The sequence below is a fragment of the Eucalyptus grandis genome, chromosome 9 (genome assembly GCF_016545825.1).
Source record: "Eucalyptus grandis isolate ANBG69807.140 chromosome 9, ASM1654582v1, whole genome shotgun sequence".
In the NCBI taxonomy this organism is placed as follows: Eukaryota; Viridiplantae; Streptophyta; class Magnoliopsida; order Myrtales; family Myrtaceae; genus Eucalyptus; species Eucalyptus grandis.
Genome location: NC_052620.1, coordinates 39,627,424 through 39,645,489, shown reverse-complemented (window position 1 = coordinate 39,645,489; position 18,066 = coordinate 39,627,424). Strand labels below are relative to the sequence as shown.

General features: G+C 40.5%; 3 protein-coding genes and 1 non-coding gene across 7 annotated transcripts; all 4 read left to right on the top strand.

The window, feature by feature from the left end:
* Window positions 1-2,691: 2,691 nt before the first annotated feature.
* LOC104419795 lies at window positions 2,692-3,058 on the top strand. Its single transcript, XR_001981231.2, has 2 exons — window positions 2,692-2,833; window positions 2,940-3,058. It is a non-coding gene; the product is annotated as an uncharacterized LOC104419795 (transcript).
* Window positions 3,059-5,528: 2,470 nt separating this feature from the next.
* LOC104419794 (thymocyte nuclear protein 1) lies at window positions 5,529-6,474 on the top strand. Its single transcript, XM_010031567.3, has one exon. The coding sequence runs from the start codon at window positions 5,621-5,623 to the stop codon at window positions 6,260-6,262; it is 642 nt and encodes a 213-aa protein (XP_010029869.2). The 5' UTR covers window positions 5,529-5,620; the 3' UTR covers window positions 6,263-6,474.
* A 140-nt stretch (window positions 6,475-6,614) lies between these two features.
* Window positions 6,615-10,625, top strand: LOC104419793 (ribosomal RNA small subunit methyltransferase E). Of its 4 annotated transcripts, none has more exons than XR_005546343.1 (10): window positions 6,615-7,006; window positions 7,121-7,194; window positions 7,475-7,617; window positions 7,720-7,766; window positions 7,870-7,978; window positions 8,161-8,222; window positions 8,356-8,470; window positions 8,985-9,153; window positions 10,137-10,198; window positions 10,465-10,625. XR_005546343.1 is itself a non-coding variant. In XM_018862180.2 (9 exons), the coding sequence occupies exons 1-8, from the start codon at window positions 6,821-6,823 to the stop codon at window positions 9,134-9,136; spliced, it is 888 nt and encodes a 295-aa protein (XP_018717725.2). In that variant the 5' UTR covers window positions 6,615-6,820; the 3' UTR covers window positions 9,137-9,153; window positions 10,137-10,625. The 4 variants fall into 4 exon arrangements, 2 of the variants coding, with proteins under 2 accessions (XP_018717725.2, XP_010029868.2); XR_001981177.2 differs by having other exon boundaries at window positions 10,025-10,198; XM_018862180.2 differs by having other exon boundaries at window positions 10,137-10,625.
* Window positions 10,626-12,049: 1,424 nt separating this feature from the next.
* On the top strand, window positions 12,050-12,618 carry LOC120288324. Its single transcript, XM_039302242.1, has one exon. The coding sequence runs from the start codon at window positions 12,084-12,086 to the stop codon at window positions 12,276-12,278; it is 195 nt and encodes a 64-aa protein (XP_039158176.1). The 5' UTR covers window positions 12,050-12,083; the 3' UTR covers window positions 12,279-12,618.
* The last annotated feature ends 5,448 nt before the right edge of the window (window positions 12,619-18,066 follow it).

The following is an 18,066-nucleotide window of genomic DNA, read 5'->3' as shown; positions in this document are numbered from 1 at the left end:
AACCTTAATGTCGATGCCATTTTCGTGTGTACAAAACACGGACACGTGGCATCTCTTCTGTCACGGAAGCTATCCGTCCTCTTTCTTATTTGTGTTCACATGGTGTTTCATTGGTTATTTTCTTCAATTATAGCATAATATATAATATCGTGTCTAAATTTTTAATAAATATCTAAATTAGTCCATGAATTATAAGAAAATGTCCGATATTATTAATCACACGTAACATGTCCGACATTAATGTGGATAGTTATTATAATTTTTTTTTTAAATTTCTTGAAATTTTATTTTATTTTGTTTTTTTAATTGTGGCCAATGACCCTAGGTAAGGGGTGCTCGTCTGCCCCAATTAAAAAATAACAAAAAATAAAATAAATAAGTAAATAAAATGCTAAAATAGTTTACAGCAATACCTGTTATCTTATGTGGCATAATTGGCGTTGGCGTGCATGTCAGTGATTTATGATCAAAATTGACCAAAATGACTACGTTATTAACTCATCCAATGGGTTAGAACTAAATTAGTCAAATTAAAAAAAAAAGAATTGAAATGGTATCTATACAATTAATTTTTTTTTAAAAAGGTAATTTTCTCCGGATAAAATAGAACACCAATATACATCAGTGGTTTCTCAACTTGTCCGTGAGATCGAATCTCGTGATGATCGTCTGAAAAAGAAAAGGGAGAATTGCCTAAACTCATCATAAAAGTCGGGACACGAAAATCTGACCAAGAAGAAGCTTCTCATTAAAATCCAAGGTGGGCAGTGCATACTTATCTTCGGTTGGAGCCCAGATTCTTCTTGCCCTTGTTATATTTCAAGCCACCCAACTCCACCATAAAAGATAAAATAAAAGGCGTTTCATAAATTGTGCCCACAAAATAATGGTCCGCCTAGCCATTTCTAGACGTCGACTTTATCACCCCAGTATTAATGAGTCTCTTTGACTATCCTGCTTTCGAAATTTCCTAGGATTAGGCACAATTATCTCCTTGAGCATTGTCACGAAATAATACATATGGTGTATGGACCACCCCCACTAGGATCCCCATCGCACGATATCATGATACTACTTATATCACGCGGTTTTCTTTCTCCACAATAATGCTGAATATATGAGCACCGACGGACTGGAGAAGTCGATTATTCCCAATTGTTTGGTGCCTGTTTATACCTGATTTGCCTATGAATACATGGAAATATACCTAATTTTCATAAGTTTTGTCCACACGGTTTATGCAACTAACAAATACGGATTATCTTAAGAAGACTTCGTGACGAAAATCCTACCGACTTAATGATACATGTTGCCGACCAGCCGATATTTCGGTCACATGTTTGCGTTGGAAGATCTCCATGGCATGTTTTATTTTGGAATATAAAACAATGTAAAGTAAGATTAAACGCAGAAATACCGTGATGTGGTCTGACTATATTCAACAAATTGCTGCTATTCATGTTGAGATGAGAATGTCCAACTGAAAAAACGGCGCAAAACGCGTTGACCATTAAGTGGGAACGCTTCTTCTGTGCCGCTGTGACAAATTCTCAAATTCGAGTGATCAAAGTAGAATATTTGTGGCCAGCAAAAGAATGTTCTTTGCTCGTCGCCTAGAAGTACCTCAAGAACTGCTCTGTCTAATAATGAACTTTATTTTCAGAGAAAAATAAAAGAAAAATATCTTGGTAATCTTGTAAATAGGACAAGACACGGCACCACAATCTCGAATTTGAAATGATTTATATACATGGTAGTTTGGAGAATCGACTTTTGCGTGGCATAATCCACACAAATCCATTTCTTTGTAAAAGTTTCCCAAACTAGTACACGGTGATAAATTTACTTCAAAATCGATACATTTTATAAATTAATTTTTTTTATCACTAAAAACTTCAAATTAGTACATTCGTGATAAATTTACCTTATATTAATTTCCGTTAAATTAAATTAATATCACCAAAATGACAAATTGATACATTTATGACAAACATATGATAATACCTCAAATTGGTACATCCATTAACTATAACGTGTTAACCAACTCAGTAATTTGACAATAAAATTTAATAAAAACTACTAGAAAATAAATTTATCACAAGTGTATCAATTTTAGGATTTTTGTTGATAAAAAAAATATTTTGGGGTAAATTTATAATAAGTGCATCAATTTGGGAATTTTTAGAGGTATTGACCTATGTTATTTTAATGTAAGATGCTTGATTATTTCCATCGATGAAATGATTTAGGATGCCAGGCCATTATGATTAGGGGCTCCGCAATCTGACTTGAATATTACATTTACTTGATTGAAAAGAGTGGAGTTACATTCATGGTAAATTATTCAATTGCGAGGGGTCTGGGGCTTATTATGTGTCCACGATTACATGATAAAAAATCATGGTTTCTAGAATCATTGCATCCTTGTATAATATTCAACGACAAAGATGGTCTGACGCCCCCATGATTCACCCAACTCAACGCCGTACGTAACTTTTCATTTCTGATTCATCTATTCGATTATTTTTATTGTTGTGGGTAGATGGATAGTACCTTCCATTTAAAATCCCCCCCTTAAATTAATTCTAACCCCTATCACCAAGAGGAAGATTCCCATTTCGCCCCTTCCATGCAGCTTCCCCCGTCTCCTCTATAAATTATGGTTGTCGACTGTCTCTTCAATTCCAGGCAATTCTAGAGAGAGCTGAGAATTATGAAGGCTTCCAAAGCAGTCATCTCCTTTTTTTTGTTAACTCTCCTGTTGTTCTCCGACGTGTCTCGAGCTGCTCGGCCGGCGCCGGTTGGAGCCGATTTGGCAAGAACTCGACCCGAGGTAGGTTGTCTCCCGTTTCCCGAAAACAAAAAACCCTTTTTTTTTTCTCTGTGTCTTGTGATCCTGGATTGATGAAAGGAAGCTTACGGGGATGAAACTTTTGCAGGGTGTTGATGGGGAAGTAGAGAAGGTAGAGGTGGAGCGGGGCTGCGAAGGGATTGGAGAAGAGGAGTGCTTGATGAGAAGAACCCTCGAAGCTCACCTTGATTACATCTACACTCAGAAGCAAAAACCCTGATGAGCTATCTTGCTCGTGAGGGTAATGAAATTATCCGTGAGGGTAGCAAATGGAGTCCTGAACTAGCTTCTGCTTGTGAACGTTTAGTTGATTTTTTTCCCTTTTCTTGTTCATTAGTTTTGCTTTCGTTCGACATGATTCTGCAGGATTTTGTATGTAAATTCTATAGAGATGGCCCAGGCTCTGTCAAATGTCCCTGCTTTGCTCTTACCGGAACGTTGGTGAGGGTCTGGTGCTTGATAGAGAGATTGTATTCTCGCGAGGGTCTTGGAAACTATTACCGATATCACCATACGATGTATCAGCTTAGCCGCCTCAATTTTTCGCTCGTTCTATTACTCTTGTGATTATCTCGAGTCTTGACTAATGGAATGAAGAGAAATGGCCCGGCCCACATCCAGGTAAGTGATCAAAATTCAAAGCCCTATCTATACCTTGGTCTTTAGGAACGAGGGGGCGACTGTTAGGGTTGACCAGAGGGCGAAATGCGTGCTGCTCTCCCTGGTCCTGTCTAACCTCGACCAAACTTTGATGGACTGTGTCAAACCCTTTCCTTGTCTTGGTTGACTTCTCCTTTCTTCCTGTTTCTCTGCGGACGGCTCATTTCCATTTTACAAGATTGCAGTTGTCATCTTCCCAAAATCATCATTTCCAACGTCATTCTTGTCCAAAGATCAAGCGTATAGGAACCAAGTCGGTCGAAGTTCAAACCTCACGGGTTAGGTATGTACGGAGAGACTAGAGGTCTGAGTAACATACAAGCAAGAAATAATAATGCAATATTTCGCTCGTGAGTATCGCACATGCCTAAAGACTTTAGACACCCATCATGATATTGACCGGCGTATCCTCGCCAAAAAGAACGAATAGTCAATCTCAGAGTTCTATCATGCATAATAGTGCTTAATTTGTCCTAAGGATTTTCACTATCAGAACCTCGTCATAAACTCGGGTGACGATGTTTTGTGCAAACAAACTCTCGGTCTATATGTTCCTTTCGAAAACATCTAAGACATTTATCTCACGTCATCCGATTCTTGTTCAAACAAAATTGGATTTATCGTGCGACTCCTGATCCTGCATGTATATTACACGCATTGGATGAAAGATCTCCTATTCTCCTTATGTGTCTCAACCTGTTTCAAGTATGTAAAATGACCCGCATCACGAATCTTTGAAAGGATGCAGGCTAAGAGGACGTGCGTGCGGGTTCGGATCCCGCACGCATGACATGAAGTGAGACCCATCAAGAAAATAGGGGAAACCCATATCCATCAATTATTACACCTCAAGCTTATTATTAAGATTACAAATCATCATACGATAGCTCAGCACTATAGGCGCACATACCGTGACCTTTTAACTATGCGCCATGATGCCGGCCAGCACACGCCGGAAGGATTTCCATCGTTATCATCATGGCCCTCTTTTCTGTATTTTTTATGTGTAATTTTTTGCCACTGGTGGTCTCAAGAGTTAGAATAGGTTGACTTTGGTGCAATAAAATGATTCACTATGCTTTACAATGAATGCGCCTTGCATTTTCATATGTGTTGAGATTGTTCTACATTGATCGTGGAAGGGGTTAATGGTTAATTTATAAGTACGAGAGAAAGTTTAATTTTTTAAATTAGCTTTTGGCGCAAAAGAGGCTAAAATATTCAATATTTTGAGTTTGAAGTGAATCTAGATGATATGTGGTCGGAGAAAAACTGTGTAAAACCTTTGGAAACAATCAATATATGCTCAGCATCATGCACGCAAAAAGAGGTGAACTTGGATGATGTCTTTTTAGGGAAAAAAAGAGCATAAAACCTGGGAGTCCACGGGTGCCCAAAGCAATTAATAAATGCTTTACATCATATGCACGCATAAGGAGATTTGAGTTGGTCGGTGATATATGATTGGAGAAAAATGTGTAAAACCTTGGAAGCAATCAATATATGCTCTGCATCATGCCCGCAAAGAGAGGTGAACTTGGATGATGTCTTTTCAAATAAAAAATGTGTAAAATCTTGGAGTCCATAGGAATCCAAGGCAATCAATATATGCTCTCGATCACGCACACATAAGAAGATTTGAGTTGGTTTGATCTCGAGCACCATGAGCACTGTATAAGAAATTTAAAAATCGCGAAGTAAACGAAGCCTAAATTTAAAATCAAGTTGAAGATATTGAAAGAAAGGAAAAGAAGCTCTTCTTTAGCACAAATAATATAGGAATAAGTAATGTAACTTAAACTTCAGGAAGACGAGGACTAAAGGAGTTGTAATTGTGATTGATTTTCTTTTCCGGAAAAAATGGTAATCGACCACGACTTGCGGTGAGAGGGAATATTCTAATGCAACTTTCAACTTTTCATGGCTCGTTGATAATTAAGGTCCCTAACCTTTTTATTAATCTTTGGAATTTACTGGAATGCTAGAAACTTTCATTTCCTTAAGTATTTCCTAAGATAAAATAAAGGAGAGCAAAATCTACCATGACTTTTCACTTCACTTAAGCGAATCTCTTCACATTCCGTACTTCCAGTTTCAGTGGTGACCGGAATGCTCCTTGGCCGCCATCCTTGGCGCCAGAACCCTGCACTTCCCGCCATAAAGGCCTCGACTTTCCAGCTCCAGAGGCCGCCACGCCCAAACCCTTCACTCCACTTCGCCGTCGCAAGCCGGGAACCTCGCTCTCCCGCCGCCGAAGAGATGGGGAAGCCCAAACAGTACTGGCTCCTGAAAACCGAGCCGGGCGAGTGGTCCTGGGACGACCAGGCGGCCTCCGACGGCGGCGTCGCCAAGTGGGACGGCGTCAAGAACAAGCAGGCCCAGAAGAACCTCAAGTCCATGCGCCTCCGCGACCTCTGCCTCTTCTACCACTCCGGCGCCAAGGCCCGCCGCGTCGTGGGCGTCGTCGAGGTGGCGCGCGAGTGGTACGAGGACGACGGCGGGGGCGGCGGCGGCGGCGGCGACGGGGCGGTGGACGTGAGGACGGTGGGGGAGATGCGGAGGCGCGTGGAGCTGGCGGAGCTGAAGGGGGACGGCGCGCTCAAGGGGTTCGCGCTGCTGCGGCAGCCGAGGCTGTCGGTGGTGCCGGTGGCGGAGGATGTCTGGGAGAGGATCTGCGAGCTGGGAGGCGGGTACGAGGGGGACGGCAGAGATGCGGGCGATGGCGACGGCGACGGCGAGGGGGAGGGCTGAGGAGTGAGGGGGGAAGTGTTGCCTCGTAGGTGTTTGTGGAAATGCCGCACTGGGAAATGTCTTTTGAGGTTGTGATGGGATATGTCCCAATTTTTGTGTTGATTGTAAATGCCAGGGGATGCTTAGATGTGAAAGTTTCGTCGCCCTCCTTCCTTTTGGTAATCCTGTAAATGTTTGCTCGACATGCTGCAGACTTCTATGCAGATGATAAACCAGAATCTCCTTTAAAGAATTCATCTATTGTTCTTTGCTTTGAGTGGGAAAGTTCTTGACAAAACAACGAATCGACCAGCAAACAAATTCCAGCAAAATGCTTCCTTTTTGTGTCGGAAAAAGATCAAAGATTGATTAAATCGGGGGTAAATTCAAACAAAAGTGTTCCGAGGTCGATTTAATAAAGAAAAAGGGATTTAATAATTATTTAAATATCAAATGATCTGAAGAGAGGAAAAAGAACAAACAAGAGGGAGCGAAACGAGCATTGGAGTAGATTCTCCCCAGAACGAAGCAGAACTGCTCCGGAGCTTGAGAGCTCTGGGAAACAAAGGGAAGATCCGAATGCAAGCTCATCGACCCACGTTCCACCGCTTTGCCGCCCTCTCGAACCGATGGCGGCACCGGACGTCGTGCAAGTTCCGAGCTTTCTGTAGCTCCTCTTCTTCTTCTTCTTCTTCCTCGGATTACTCCAACCGGTCTCGCGGTGGGCTCCCTCGCTTCTTCTCCGACGTCCTCCCTCCTTCCGAGGTGTTACCCTCTCTTTCCATGTGCCCGCGCGCGCGCGGGGGTGTTGGACGGCTCGTGTCGCGTCTTCCGGTGTTAATGGGTTTTTCCTTTTGTCTGCTTACTGTCGAACTGCAGGGTGGGGTTGTTCGCGTGCAGGGAGATGAATTCTGGCATATGACCAAAGTGTTGAGGTTGAGTACCAACGACAGGTATCTTCAGGCCTTCATCTTTTCTGACGCAACGGTTGCTGGATTTTCTTGGTTGCCTTCACAATTGGGCTATGATGATAAGGGGTGATTTTAAGCAGTTCGAAGTGACTTACTTGCATTGCCTCCTTGGGCTATGATTTGCTGAACTTTTGGTCTCTTTATATAACCTGCGGATGTTGCATGCTTACCAAGTGTTCGACAAAATCTCCCTTAGTAATTTTATTGTCTAGCTTTGCAAGACAATGGCGTTTATGTAACTTGCATGTAATATTCCTGCAAGGGTAGAGCTCTTCAATGGGAAGGGAGGATTAGTGAGGGGGAACATTCAGAGCGTTGATCGGGCTGGATTGGACTTCGTGGCTCAGGAAGACCCGAAAACGGTCCCTCCTCAGATGCCGCAGTGGCATGTATTTGCTGCTTTTGGTGAGTTATTACAAATCTAAGCAATTATACAGTAGTAGCTAGCTTTTAAAGGCTTGGGACATAATTCTTTTTTAGCTCCTAATTGTTGTCAACTTTGCTTAGGAACTCTAAAGGGGGGTCGAGCTGATTGGCTTGTTGAGAAATGTACGGTATGTGTCCATGCAATTACGTCTTCTTCCTCCCACATTTGAAAATTAAATTGTCCCTTTGTGCTATGCTTGTCACTCCTGATCTGTTCTTTGATTCCCATAGGAGCTGGGGGCGAGCAGTGTAACTCCTCTGCTGACTGAGCGATCTCCTTCAGTCTCAGAAAATAGGGTTGACAGGCTACAACGGCTCATCTTAGCTGCATCAAAGCAATGTCAGTTACTCATCACCACAAGAGTAGTCTTCATTAATAGAAGTCTTCGTTCTTATTAGTTAATTCTTTTTCTTTGGGGAACTTGATCAAATTGTACTTTGTATTTTCCAATATAACATAAGGAGGTCCCTTTGGCTTGGTTGAGTAATTGTTCCAATTTACCTTCTTTAATTGCTTTTCAGGTCAGCGGCTTCATGAAATGGTACTTAATCCTCCACAAAAAATCAATGACATTCTACCTCATGTAAGTTAATATTCCTTGACTGCAACCCAGCACATTCGAAAAATTTTCCAATTTCATTCTCTTTTAGAAATGAATTTTTCATTCTTTGACTAAGTAATTAATTTATGTATGGTTTTGTGATTGGATTTTATAGATTCAGAAGTCAAAGCTATCTTTACTCGCTGTTGCAGAAGCTCCTTCTCTTATGAGTGCATTGACTTCAAGCAGAATTGAACCTGATGGGATTATGATTGTTGGACCTGAAGGAGGTTGGTCCCGTTTTTCTTTTGCTGATTTCCCAGCATATAATTGAGAAAACACGGGCCCTTTGTGTGTGTAGAGGGGGTGAGAGCATGGTGGATGGTGGGTGGCCACCAGTGCAGATGTGTGTAGATGGGTGGGAGTGTGCGCGGGTAAACAAGAGTGGCCACTTCAGCTTTCATCCATTTTAATGATACATCATTCCTCTAGGAAGGCACCCTTCCTCCCCCTTGGTGCTTATCCCTCTTTTTAAGCTAATAGAAAAGGAAAACCATGGAACTGTTAGAAATCTAACTCCTCACATTAGATGGTATGCTATATAGCGCGTGGGTAGTACCTATGGTTCTACCTTTCACAAATAGGAACGCTGCTTGCCATCTTAGTTGGCAATTCTTTTGTTCTTCGAGAGTCTTGTCTTTTGAAGCAAGTCTTTTCTCCTAACATCTTCAGTCTGCAATGCTGATCCCCTTTTCCTTTTAACTAACAATAACATATTTTTACCTTCTGTTTGCTGTATGTCAGATTTTACTGAGAAAGAACTGAGTAAACTGATGGAAGCAGGTGCTACTGCTGTTGGCCTAGGGCCACATCGCCTACGGGTAGAAACTGCCACAATAGCCCTTCTGGCAACGCTCATGTTATGGTCTGATCATCATCAAGTGACTAAAGCTTGATTGCTTGTTCATGCCAGGTAAGTTGTTGTGGTGCTTTTGGCTTATGCTATTACGGTCAGCAATTGTGCTCTATATATTCTTTTACTGGGGCAGGGCACATCCTCGAGAGGCACTGTGCCCTGTGTGAGGAAATATCTCATTGATTTTTAAAATCATATAATACAAATATTTTTGTGATTAGAATATCCATAACCATTGTGAACTCTGCTACTTTAATCTATTCAAATTCTGTAGCTGGTTATTAAAAAATCACAATCGCATGAGTGCGACTCTTTCTTATTTGAATTAACCTTTTGGTATTATTAACTTAATAACATGTATTATTTTTTTTTTCTTTACATTAAATTAAGTGGGTCATGCTTTAGAATGAGGTATATGATATAATAATCTATGTTTCATCTTATAATTTGTAAATATATATATAATATAACTGGGGTGGGGAAGGGTAATGCCATCCCTGCCTTGTCCCCGCGGGGCAATATTCACAGGGACAACTTGTCTCGTTTGGGATGGCGCACCGCTGGGCACATATGCCCATTCCTGTTCTTATCATTATATATAACCAAGATGAGGCTGATGTTGTGGGTTTGATTTTTGTCCTTCAAGATTTGTGCTTGTCTGCACACAAGGCAGATCCACGCATGCTCCCAAATAGGCTTTAGAATTGAGAGATCCGCTTTACTGGGGAAGGTCGTGCACGGCTGTATTAGTTTTGAAAACTGACGTGCGACTTATTTTCTTGGTCTTCCTTATTAAATTAATTAAAGGTTGACTGACTTGAGCAGCATTATAAAACCACCTATTGTGATACCTGCCACGGATTGCGAGATTTCATTAAAATTCAGCTGCACTTGGTTTAATAACATATTTACTATTTGCAACTCGCAGCATCTTCCTCCCGCTTGGTGCTTATATCACCCATGTCAAAAGGATGAAGCACCGAGCATGTATGTTGCAGATGAAGCTCCACTTATTAAATCACATTTTAACTTGTACTCAGGATCAGTGGAAGAGAAGACTTACTCGGAGATGCGGCATTCCATTTGCAGCTGCACCAGTGAGGTGATTAGAATTCAGATTACTGTTTAGTAGACATGGATGAAAGACCGCAGTGTCGTTTAAGAGATAATTAGCTGTTCTTTTTTCTTCTTCTTTTCTTTTCTTTTTTCTCCAAGAAAGAAGCCAATTTGATGAGGCAGTGATCTATCTAGAAATCTTGAACAAAAGGGGTTAGCAAAGGTCAAAGCTCAGGCCAGTATTGTCGTCGATGTTGCTTTTGGCTCAGGGATGGGGAAAATTCAATGTGTTTGACTCTCAGGTTTTGGCAGGCGGAGGATGTGAATGCCGGGTGCATTTGTGGAAAACTATGAGAGAGCGTGTGGAGTCCAAGTGCCGTTTCCATTCACGATGTTGTTGTCCGTATTTGGTGGGCGGTGGTTTCGATTAACTGAGGTTGGGTGGTAATGTAACGTGATCGTTTTGGTCAGCACGATCCATCATTTTTCGATCGACAGTGACTCTGGATAAGTACGAAACCGGGGTCTCGCTCCTGCCGTTCATTTGTTCTATAACACTCGGTTGTACTTTGAATTGCAATGTGTACTGTCCTACATAAACTTTGACCAAAGAACTTGTAGTCCTTTTTCTTGAATTTCCATGGATGTGGCTATTCACATTCAAGGGATATGAATAAATTGGTTATCCCCCTCTTTTGTCAAAGACCGTACATATCTTCATTGCATCGATTCCACCCACAATATAAAAGGTTGAATTCTACTTTTCGCAAGATACTCATTTGAATTTTTGACTCGATTAATCTTCATGGATATAGACAGGACCAAATGAGGTTGTGTTCATGATGTTGGATTGATCACCTCTCGAATAATCGGCAATTGGATTCATTTTCAACATTACAAAATATATCTAAAATGTATACGACCCAAATATAACTCTAGTAGAAGTAATACCCCTATCGCTATCGCTTATATTTGCAACATTTACTATTAATACCAAGTCTGACTTTTACTTGTTCAGTTGACATAAATGAAGCAATCGGAAAATCGTATAAGGAATCAAAATGATAATTACACAAGATATGATTTTTTTTTATTGCGATGTGTCGTTAAATAATTTGGGTTTTATTAATTCCGACCACTATTTATAAGCAAATTAGTCATGTGCGCTTACCATAGTAAAGTCTTCCATACTATCGTTGCCACATATATTATCCCTCTATCTATTTGTCTTGTTCCTTAACTCGTTCCGATTCTCTCTCATTCAAATGATATTTTCGAAAAACATTTTCCAAAACATTCATGTTTTACGAAATAAATGAAATATGAATGCTAGGCCTACTCGATAAAATTGATATCTAAGTGCTCAAAATTTAGGTAATGAATTTTATGTATCAATAACCTTAAGTGCTAAAAATAAAATTAAAAAGGTTTTTAATGATAACTAAAAAGTCGATGGATAAATATAATTAACCTCTCCCAAAGATAGAAAAAAGGACCATTAGTGGCAGATTTTTACTCGTATGTTTAGCAAAATTTAAATCATCATCAATTATTCTTCTATGGAACGAATTAAGCGACCCCTTTTTGCTTACCAGACTAAGTGCATTTATTAATAAATTAATTCTATTTAAGGCCATAAATCAAGCTTAATTTCAAGTTATCAAACACGCTCTTTACTTCATACAAAAACACAGGCCGTTGGTCTTACCCAAAATTTTCTTAGCATGGGGCCCGCCCCTATACATAAAGCAAAGCAAGAGGCAAGTGGCAAAATCGTTATATTTGTCCAACTACGTGTCGACATTCACACGTTCCGCTGCATAAAAAGAACAGCAGACTCCATTAGCAATGCTCCGAGAGCAAGAACCGCAAATTGCACTCCCTTCCCGAGTCCGCAGCGAGCAAGATCGGACGTCCGATCGGACCCGACGATGGCGAACCATCTGGAGGGCCTGGTGGAGACGATAAAGTCGAAGGTGCGGGCGCTGAAGAAGACCAAGAAGCCGTACGTGAAGATGGACAAGAGCTCCAGCGTGAAGGTGGAGATCCGCAGCCGCAAGGCACGCAAGCTCATCGACAAGACGCTCAAACACGCCGATCAACCCGCCAAGCGCGGCTTCTTTTAGGCCTCACCTGATCTCTCTCTCAATCCTCTCTCTCTCTCTCTCTCTCCCTCTCTCTTAGAAATCGAGGAGAGATCAGTCGGGTAAAGGGAGATGATGATGATGATGATGATGATGATGATAAGTTCGTGTTCCGTTAGGAGTTGGTCTCTTTACTTTGGTTTTCGTTCTTTTTCATCGTCGTTCTCGGGTCTGTACCTGCCATTTCTGGGTTTCTGACTAGGTTTAGGGCGACACTGGAATGAAAGGGTTCCGGTGTGCGGCGTTGGAGAGGCGTCGTTTGTTCCAAGTTTGATTGTACAGAGATAAGGGTTCCGTTGAAACATATCGTCCCATCAAGCAATCGTCTGCATATCATCAAAGCAAAAACTCATTTATTAGGAAATATCTTAAATATCTCCTCACATCAAGGGCAAACAAATTCATCGAAAGGGAGAGGAAATCAAAGATGATCACCCTTATTCTGCTTCCGAAATACTGCGCGAGGGAAAAAAACGGGAGACACGGGCGGTTTTCTCTATTTGCCCGGATCTTCAGCCTGAAGTTTTTGTTTTGAGCACTAACTACGCACCGTGTCTGCGCACGCACCGATCTTTCGCAACCATTTTCCTCGTTCCGTCGTATGTAGGAAATTAGGTTTTTCAAGATCCGAGGGATGTGATGTAACGTAACGAACTTCTGTGGAGCGAGAAGTGAGAGCTGTCTTGCAGTCAAAGTATGCGGAACTGTCGAGTAATTATGCAATGGCATTAACCCCGGGGGGAGATCCTTCTTGGTCAGATTCAGCAGCACAAAATCATGGGGGGACGGGTCGCGTATTAAATTCCACGTGCTTGGAAAAATCAAGTTGATGGTGGGGTTGGGCGGGCGAATGTCAAAGGACTCGAAAAATATCTGCCGTTTCCGAAAGTCCAGCGGCTGAGAATGGATCGGGTTTTGAGGCCCAAGCCAAGGGAGAAGGAACAGAGACGCTCCTCCAAAACGACTCGAATCGAAGTGGCGGTGTCTTCCTTGCCTGTCGGCAGATCCCAGCTGTATCCCCTCAAGTTAAGTCCCCTCTGCTCGAAACCTGAAAATTGGGGGGATTTCGCTGATGATGCGTGCGATCCTCTTCCTGGTGAACCGAGATGCGATGCGAGGATGCATCCAAACGTGACGCACACGCTGACGGAGGCGTGCATGGAAGGGAGTACCTGGATTACATGTGTGATCGCGAATTCCGATGGATGGAAAGTCTTCCCGAATGCCCCGTTTAAATTTTGAAAGTCCACGCGTGATTCATGACTCATCTTTTTAGCTATGTATAATCACATCTAAGATGCACAATTGGGAACTTTTGTTATGGTGAGAGTTTTCTTTCCTCCTTCCCCTCTCTCTTTGGGTGTGTGAAATGAAAGTATCGGAATTCAATAATGTCTAGATAGAGAGTAAAATGAATATAATTTGGAAAAGTTTGATTAAATGGCAAGATTCGTCGATTTCTTCCACCGGGTTTTGGAGGGATAGCTTGAACAAAAACATTATTAGCCAAATCATGCTCACGATGAGAGATCATTTAGAAGAGATCAGCCTCCATTCAAAATTTGGAAGTGCATGGGTGATTAGTGACTTATTCCTTAGGGGCAAATTACGAAAAAAAAAAAAAGGCCTAAATTTATTATAATTTTTCCAATTTAGTCATAGTTTTTTTTTTTATTAATGCAATCCTAAAATTTTTGTAATTGTGTAAATTCAATTTATCTAGTTAAATTTAGGCTGAATGGCACCGACGGATAATTTTTTAATGATATATATTTTTTATTTTTTATTTTTTTTTTCTTTCTTCTTTTCTTATCCCTCCTTCCTCTTGCTTCAGTGACCAACCAGAGGGGAGGGTCGGTCAATGGCTAGTGGCATGCCCTTGCCAGTGGCTAGGCGACACTTGCCTTGTTGGATCTGGGTAAGGTCAACCTTGCCAGATTCAATAGGGGCTTGCCTTGTTAGTGACTAGGGAGCTCGCCATTGGTTGGCGACTGGCCCTCTCTCTAGCTGGTCATTGGAGCAAAAAGGAAGAAAGAGGGAGGAGAAAATAAAATAAAAAGAGAAAATAAAATAGAATAATTTTTTTTTAAAAAAGAGTAAAATATTATTAAAAAAATGTCTACAGGTGCCAACATCAACCAACCAAATTTGGTTAAATGGATTACATTGATATAATTGTAAAATATTTATGATTAAATTGAAAAAAATTGTAATATGCTTATGACTTTTTTGATAATTTTCCCCATCTTTTAGCGATGTATAATCACATCTAAGGTGCACCATTGGAGACTTTTCTTTCCCTTTTTTCTTCCCTTTTTCGGAGTGTGAAAATATCGGGTGTTTAGTGATGTCTTGGTGGAGAATGCCATGAATATAATTTGGAAAAGTCTGATTAAATGATAAGATTCATTGATTTCCTCCATCGGATTTTTTAGGGATAGCCTGAACAAAATATTATTAGCCAAACCTCTCTCGTGATGAAAGATCATTTAGAAGAGATCGGCCTCCATTCGTGGTGATGCTGATATTGAAGAGTTCCTTGAGCCCCTTCTTTATGACAATTCTATGGATAGAATGGGGAGTCGAGGGGTACGGCAAATATTACGAAAGCGACGACTTTGACGTTTCTTGTGAGAACAAGCTAAACGTCCTCAATTCAAATATTCATTTATTCTATGCGAGAATTGGGCCAAGGATTTGGACTAATTGGCCTAACGTGAACCCTAAAAATTGGAGGCTGGACTGGTGAAGGCCGAAGCTAAGATGATGCAAAGCTTATGCAACTCGTGAGTATTAATTTCCACCGATTGACCGGAATAACTAATGATCAAGAACGAAACTTAAACAGCATTAAAGGATGTTTGACTACTTGACTACTAATTTGAAGAATTCTTGATATCATGTCCTCATGCATTTGGCTGATGTTAACCGCAAAACAATAATTATCGCCATTCTTGACTCTTTTATTTCAAATTGATCAACAAAATTAACCACTCAACCAATCGGTTTGACCGGTGGTAAGACCATTTTGGCCCCTTGATTGAAATGTCGCTGCCATAAATCAGGAAGAGTTTCAAGTTTTTTTACTCAAAATTTATACCAACTAGAGCAAGAAAGGTGCCTTCCAAATCTTGTTCATTTTTTTCATCAATTTTAGAATCTCATGGGTAGTAGCTTGGGAAGTAGATGGTTTACGTTTCTCTTCAGCCCAATCGCATTCCAAACCTGATCTAGAGGTTCAAAGTGGTGGGATAATTTCAATTTCGCCAAAAAATGCATATGAAGAAACTGTCCTGTCTTGGCTAAACTAACATAACACCCAAATTAAAGCTTCTCTAGATTGCACAATTAGAAGCAAATGCTTCATTTTCTCCTGCAAAAGTCTTTGGCCACTGTGCAAGCTGCAGCTGGTGATCACAAGACGAATAAATCGCAATCATGGAGCAACTGCCAGCAGAGCTGAAAAGTTCCAAAAGCAACTCTAACCAATCACATCATAGATGAGATATCAATGAGGACGATTGTTATGGAATCAATCTATCAGATGATGAGTAATAAAATCATAATAATATCATTAGGAATCAAAACAATATCATAAAAAAAGAAAGAATAAAATCAGTAGGTCATCAGATTGTAGCAGCACGAGGGGACTCTTGCCACTGCTAGAGGTAGAGCCATTAATCAAATTGCAGCAGCATGCGGGTAACTTACCAACAGCAAAAGCAGGTTACTTATCGGACTGTAGCAGCAGGAGCAAAAACTGCATTAAACATCATGGTCGACAAATCATTAATGAATCACTGTACAATCACATGGGCATTCATAGCCATTCTCGTTATAAAATGGCGATTACTCTAACTAATAAGGGCAGAACTTACATTCATGACAGTTTACATTTGTGTGAGAAAGAGTCTCTGTATCACTTTCCTCTACACTTGCATCTCGGTAAGATTCCCATTTCAAATCATCCGTAATCTTTTTAATCATTCCATTTTGTAAGCCTTTACCACTTTATCATATTATTAATATCAGAACTACCACCTACATGGTGGTCTTACAATCTGCTTATTTGCTTTAAAAGGTCTTAGCCAAGCCCGTCTAATCTAAAACAATTTATATAATTAGGATTCGGATCGACGAAACTCATCTCAAATTCATGATGCAATTTAATTTTTACAAGTTTACCATGAAAGTACATTGCTTCATGATTCATTGTTAGCTATGTTCATCTTTCTCACCAGACATTTTTGTTATAGGCGAGTACTTTATTATTATTATTATTATTATTATTTTATTTTTTTTGGGTGTGTGAAGATATTGGCATTTAGCGGTGACTTGGTGGAAAGTAGCATAAAATTTTGGTATAATTTGATTAAAGAATAAGATTCCTCAATTTCTTCCATTGAGTTTTTTGAAGGATAACAAGAATATATAAGCAAACCGCACTAAAAATAAAAGCTAAGCAACAATCAAGTCCTATCGAATGGATGGCATTAAATGATTCAATAGGGTGGCCTCGTTAACTCATTCAAACTTTGCTCTTACTCTTCATACTTTGTTTTATTTGGATTGATATAGATATACTTCTTATTTGGGTAGAATATAATTTTCAGCTCTCTCCTTAAAGGCAAAATTTCTTTTGGCTTTAATTGCTCTACAAAATAAAAAACGTCACAGAAAATGGAAGCATACTGGATTAACTAAAATGATACTAACAGAAAAATATTCTTGATATTATTAAAAATAATATACTAAAACTCAATAACTATAGTCACTTTTAACATAACTAAATAAGGTATTCTAAGAAGACAAATTAAATAAAAACAAAGAATGCCTAGATAAATAAAGTAGAAATTCCTTTTACTTCATGTGTTCCCTTTTCCTAAAGTATCTTATTATTTCTATTAATATATCCATCAAAATTTTAACAATTACATATTCAATATCATTACCATTATCGATAATTATTTATTTTTTATATTAGTATTTGGTTAAACTTATTTTTGTCCATTTTCCTTATGTTACCGTTCTTTAGAGATGGGAGTGATTTTTGAATTATCCGATGTAGCCGCTTCTGCTCTCTCCCCTCCAACGGTCAAAAGAAAAAAAAGCGGAAATCCCCCAAGCCTGGCAACACTCGCCTCGCTCCTATCTCTCTCCCACCACCTCCTCCTCTCTTCTCCTTCATCATCATCATCATCATCATCATCATCATCATCATCATCATCATCATCATCTTCTTCTTCTTCTTCTTCTTCTTCTTCTTCTTCTTCTTCTTCTTCTTCTTCTTCTTCTTCTTCTTCTTCTTTGTCTGTGCTTTCTTTGTCTGTTCTTCTCCTCATTCCCCTTTTTCTCTCTCTCTGGAGCCCCGGTCGGGTCAGACAGCGACCACGACGGAGCAAGATCTGGCTCCGCGTGCCGCCGATCGTCTTTGCCAGACACAACCCATCGTCGGGGCACAGAAAGAGAGGGAGGCGACTGCCTTCAGGGCTCAGCGACTGGGACGCACGCGGTGGCAGCAAGGGCCCGGCTCGGCGATGGGATGTGGGTGGCGGATTCCAGGGTATTGCTAGATGGAGTTCGAGATGGGGCTCTTCAATTCTTCGTGCGGGTTCATTCTGTGAGTATCTGGAAATTCAATCTCTCCTGTATTGTTCTTGTTTCCCATGACGATAATGCCGCGTTCTTTCGATTTGTTTGTCGCTGATGGCGGTTGGCTTGTGTATGTCCTGTTCTGGTTCTGTTGTCTGTTCTGCAGTTGCAACCTTGT